Below are 5716 nucleotides of genomic sequence, written 5' to 3'. Positions count from 1 at the left end.
CAAAGTTGGATCAGCTGTAGTTCATTAAACCTAAGTTAGGATTTATTATCTTGTTACTGTGGATTCATGTGTACACACACAAACACACACACACACACTCACATTTATATATATATGTATAAATGTGTCTATATATATATATAGATATATACTGGGGAGAGAGAGGTTTAGTCAGCATGAACACTGACACTGATTAAGGGGAAAATAGATATCCGTGAACAAGTATTTCAACAACTTGGTACCTATATATTTTTACACCACCTACACTGTGCATGGCATGTTCGTACTGAACCATGGATTTATAGATAATACTATTCATGATTACTACTATTATTATTTTTATTCCTATTACTATCGTTAAGTCCATCATTATTGTTAGTAGTAGTAGTATAACTATCCATCAATTTTTAAAAGCATTAATATCAATATTATTTATAGTAGTAGTTCGTAGTAATATGCTTTCAATGTAAATTTTAGAATTACTGTTATACTGATATCATTATAATTGATATGAACATTATTATCATTATCTTGTTTGGTTGTTTGTTTTAAAGGGATTTCTGGAAGAACGAGAGTAGATTAAACCCCCTTTTCTTTAAATTGCCACATTGCTCCCCCGGACAGATGATCGTGACTTGTTCATAGTCATGGCTGACCTGCAGAATGTTCAGTCATATTTCATCTGATTCACCCAAGTAAACGAAGTTCTAGAGAGTAAACATGTGTAGCCGGGCTGTTCGAGAAACCTCCTCTATTTCCTCTAAGCTTCAGAAATATTCTGGTCGTGTCCCTTCTTGACTTGGTAGACGATAGGACCCATAGGAGCTCAGTGACTCAGGGGTGAATTGTGCTTGCAACGTCAGTCAACACTGCTTATATATATAAACATACATATTCATATTGTAAGGTGGCATCCCGCAGCCTCACATCTCCCGGTCATCTCCCGTTCATCTCCCATCGTCTCGCGCGTTTCGCCTTACTGTCCGATCTTCGGCTGCTACCTTCTCTTCTTTTTGTCTGTCTTTTATTTATTTTATGCTTCGTTTGTTTTATTCGCAATTGTTTGAGTTTGCCCTTTCACTCTGTACTTCCGTCTGCGATTCATTTACAAGTATGTTCTTTTTCACGTTTCATCTTTGACTTCCTTAGCCTGTTATGCTTTTTTTATATTTTTTATTATTATCATTAGTTCTTAACTTATCTTTTAGGTATTTTTCCCCACCTACAGTGGCTTAGTTTTTGTTTTGAAAAATATTCATTCAACGCATTATTTTTCTGTTTTAATTTCTCTCAGACTATTGCATTGTGAATGAATATGTTTCTCAGTTTTATTGTATCCTGAAGATGATCTAGTGTGATTTTTGTGGCTTTTCTTTTGAATTTCTGTATATATTTTATTTTCGTTAATCGATGTTCGACGTGGCTTATGACGTCACGAAAGCTATAAATATAGGCCTTATTGAGCGGGAAATAGATTCATTCTCAGCCAGACAACGGTATTTCGCTGTGTGACTTTTATTTATTTATTTATTTATTTATTTTTTATTAGCCGGCCGATGGAAGACTCAGCCCATCGAAGCATCACATCCTCGTATTTAAGTTAAGTTCTGTTTCCTGATTGTATTTGTTTTTCATGGGAGCTGGTCATGATTCTGTATTTCTAATTATGAATATGAACCAGTATTTATAGATTATACAGTATTATGATGCTGGAGAATATTCATTAAGGTTTCTTTTTCACTATTTCAAGTTTTTCATATGACAACTGAATTTTGATGAGGTAATGCCTAGGACTAATCCAGGGGAGTCAACTGATTTCTACACGCTACCAATTCATATAAATTAATTCGACAGGAACCCACTAATTATAGTACACTATGGCTACAGAGCCTTATACCCCACGACAATATGTATATATGTATACATATATATATCTTCATATCTTTCTATCTATATGCATGTATATTTATCATATGTGTGTATATAAACATACACACACATATATATACATATATATACATATCTTTCTATCTATTTCTATCTATATATGTATATATATGTGTGTGTGTATGTTTTGCATTATTCGTCGAAAGTCATCATAATAATAATTGGACAATAACACAGAGAAGTACATTTGTGAAAATATATTTTTTATTGAAAAATTTGGTTAATATTTACTATACATTTACCTAATCACAGTACGGTCTAGAAGGGGCGCGCCGCTGCTGCCACCTGCCTCTGGTACGCGTTGAAGAACGCCTGCTTGGCGGCTGCCACTTCGGGGGTGTCAGCCACCTGGGGAGCGGATCCCGGGAGTCCAGCTGGGACGGTGGCTGCCACGGGGCCAGTCCACTTGGGCTGGAGTGGAGCGGCATGGTGGAAGGTCTGGTGGGGAACGGCGGGGACTGGGTTGAAGGTGTGGACCTGGGCAGGGACGACAGGTGCGGTGCCAACGGTGGCTGCGACCTGAGCACGGTAGGCGTTGAGGAAGGCGTTGCGGGCGGCAGCCACCTCATGGGTGTCTGCCACGGGGGTGACGGTGCCGTCGACACCGGCGGGGACGGTGGCAGCTACTGGTCCAGTCCACTTGAGGGTCTGAGGGGCGGCTTGGTGGAAGGCCTGCTGGGGAACAGCTGGGACGGCATTGAAGGCTGGGGCGTGAACCACAGGCACGGTGCCAACTGTGGCCCTGACCTGTGCGTTGTAGGCGTTGAGGAAGGCGTTGCGGGCGGCGGCCACTTCTTGGGTGTCAGCCACGGGGGTGATGGTGCCGTCGACTCCGGCGGGGATGGTGGCAGCTACTGGTCCAGTCCACTGGTATTGGACAGGGGCGACGGTCTGGAAAGCCTGCTGAGGAGTGGCAGCAGCCTGAGCAGCACGGAAGGCTTGGAAGAACCGTGCTTTCTCAGCCTGCACCTCGGGCGTGTCTCCGATGAAGGGAGCAGCCGAGCACACTCCTAGCACTGCCAAAAGGACCTGCGAAAAAAAGGGTTTTCTTTATACACTCGTATTATGCCGAGATCAGCTACTATTTCCGTATTCAGATAATGAGCATGCATTCACCACGCCCACTTTCCAATGCAAGTCCTATCAGCGGAATATTAATAGGCTTCTTCTCGTATCTCTCATATTCCAGAAGTCACTCCGAGAGGAACATACCAGAGATTTCATGTTGCCGTTCTTAGACGAAGATCCGTACTGTGCTGAGCCAAGGCTCTCGCTCCCTTTATATAGCCAGACGTCGAAGGTCAGTGAGGAGCCTCGAGGCGGAGACCCTGACCAAAGTTGGATCAGCTGTAGTTCAATAAACCTAAGTTAGGACTTACAGTCTTGTTACTGTGGATTCAGGTGTACACACACAAACGCACATACATATACATATATGTATGTATAAATGTTTATATATATAGATAGATAGATACAGGGGAGGGAGAGGTTTAGTCAGCATGAACAAAGACTGGCACTGATTAAGGGGAAAATAGATATCCGTGAACAAGTATTTCAACAACCTGGTACCTATATATCTTTCCAAACCTATACTGTGCATGGCATGTTCGCACTGAGCCATGAATTTCCGGATGATATTTTTCATGATAACTAACATCATTATTATTATTTTTTTTTATTACTATCTATAAATTTTTAAAAGCATCAATGCCAATATTAGTTGTAGCAGTAGCTATCATGTAAATTTTAGAATTACTGTTATATTGATTTAATCATAATTGATATGAGCATTATTATCATTATCATTGTGATTATTATGATTACCGTATCATCAGTTACGGTCTGTGGCTATGTCATGTTGGACATCCAACATTCAAACTACTCACGACTACCGTCATGCCAACATGACATAGCCACAGACTCCACACACAACCCATGGAGAATATATGTAATCTTATTTCCCTATTTATGTCTTTTCTTACTCGTTTTTTGTTTTACATGTTTTTTTTATTTGTGTATTTTTTCAGTGAATTTGATGAATTGTGCTATCAGTTTTAACGTAAATAATTTTATTTCAACGTAGGATTTTTTTTTGTATATGCAGATTCTGATGATGGACACAGTTGTTGATGTCCGAAAGCTCAATAAATGTACACCCGCATGATGTGGTTTCCTGCTGTCCTGGTCCTCTTGTTTATCATATATATATATATATATATATATATGTATATATATATATATATATATATATATATATATATATATATATATATATATATGTGTGTGTGTGTGTGTGTGTGTGTGTGTGTGTGTGCGTATTTGTATTTATTTATTTGTATATGTAAAGGTATATATGTATATATATATATATATATATATATATATATATATACATATATACATATGTTTATGCATATAAACATATATATGTATATATTTATACATATATGTATGTATAGATATATCTCTGTATGTATATACATACATATATATATGCATGTATATATATGTATATATAAACATATATAAATATATTTTTATGTATATGCATATATATATATATATATAAATATATATGTATATATACATATATTTATATGTATATGTATGTATATACATATATACATACCTATATATACATATATATACATATATATGTAAATTTATATTATATTATATATATATATATATATATATATATATATATATATATATATATATATGTTTATTTGTATGTATATATACTTATATACATGTATATTTAAATGAGGGGAAATATATAGATACATATCTATATATGTATAAGAATATACGTCTGTATGTATATATATAAATATTTATACATATATATATATATACATAATTATTCATATGTATATATGCATATATATATACATATGTATATATATATATAAATATATATATATATATACATATGTATATATATAAATATATATATATATATATATATATATATATATATATATATATATATATATTGCATGAATATATATCTAAATCTTTTTATCTATGCACTTATCTACATGCATGTATATTCATTATATATGTACAGTATATATAAACATTATATATACATATATATATATAATGTATAAATATGTATATATTTATACACATATACATATATATATATATATGAATATACATACTATATATACATATCTACTTATCTTTCTATCTACATATATCTATACAGGCATGTATATATGTGTGTGTGTTTTGTATCATTCGTCGAAAGTCATCATAATAGTAACTGGACAATAACACAGAGAAGTACATTTGTGAAAATATATTTTTTATTGAAAAATTTGGTTAATATTTACTATACATTTACCTAATCACAGTACGGTCTAGAAGGGGCGCGCCGCTGCTGCCACCTGCCTCTGGTACGCGTTGAAGAACGCCTGCTTGGCGGCTGCCACTTCGGCAGTGTCAGCCACCTGGGGAGCGGATCCCGGGAGTCCAGCTGGGACGGTGGCTGCCACGGGGCCAGTCCACTTGGGCTGGAGTGGAGCGGCATGGTGGAAGGTCTGGTGGGGAACGGCGGGGACTGGGTTGAAGGTGTGGACCTGGGCAGGGACGACAGGTGCGGTGCCAACGGTGGCTGCGACCTGAGCACGGTAGGCGTTGAGGAAGGCGTTGCGGGCGGCAGCCACCTCATGGGTGTCTGCCACGGGGGTGACGGTGCCGTCGACACCGGCGGGGACGGTGGCAGCTACTGGTCCAGTCCACTTGAGGGTCTGAGGGG

General features: G+C 37.0%; 3 protein-coding genes across 3 annotated transcripts in view; 1 reads left to right on the top strand and 2 right to left on the bottom strand.

The window, feature by feature from the left end:
- The window catches only part of LOC122250481 (uncharacterized), a gene marked incomplete in the record, with an annotated part of 95521 nt that overhangs the window by 33702 nt on the left and 56103 nt on the right, over positions 1-5716 (top strand).
- LOC122250473 (cuticle protein CP1499) lies at positions 2130-3231 on the bottom strand. Its single transcript, XM_043011900.2, has 2 exons — positions 3160-3231; positions 2130-2976 (listed from the first exon to the last, which is right to left on the bottom strand). Exons 1-2 carry the CDS (start codon positions 3169-3171, stop codon positions 2206-2208), a joined length of 783 nt encoding a protein of 260 aa, XP_042867834.2. The 5' UTR covers positions 3172-3231; the 3' UTR covers positions 2130-2205.
- Positions 5243-5716, bottom strand: part of LOC122250485 (cuticle protein CP1499) — a 1243-nt gene continuing 769 nt past the window's right edge. Inside the window, exon 2 of the mRNA XM_086556119.1 lies at positions 5243-5716. This exon is cut by the window's right edge and continues 373 nt beyond it. Within this exon, the coding sequence (XP_086412245.1) occupies positions 5319-5716 (398 nt within the window). The 3' untranslated portion in view covers positions 5243-5318.

The sequence above is a fragment of the Penaeus japonicus genome, unplaced genomic scaffold, assembly GCF_977035675.1.
Source record: "Penaeus japonicus unplaced genomic scaffold, GWHDUDI00000001_assembly GWHDUDI00000031, whole genome shotgun sequence".
In the NCBI taxonomy this organism is placed as follows: Eukaryota; Metazoa; Arthropoda; class Malacostraca; order Decapoda; family Penaeidae; genus Penaeus; species Penaeus japonicus.
Note: the sequence above shows the minus strand (reverse complement) of the source record. Positions and strands in the feature narration are given on the sequence as shown.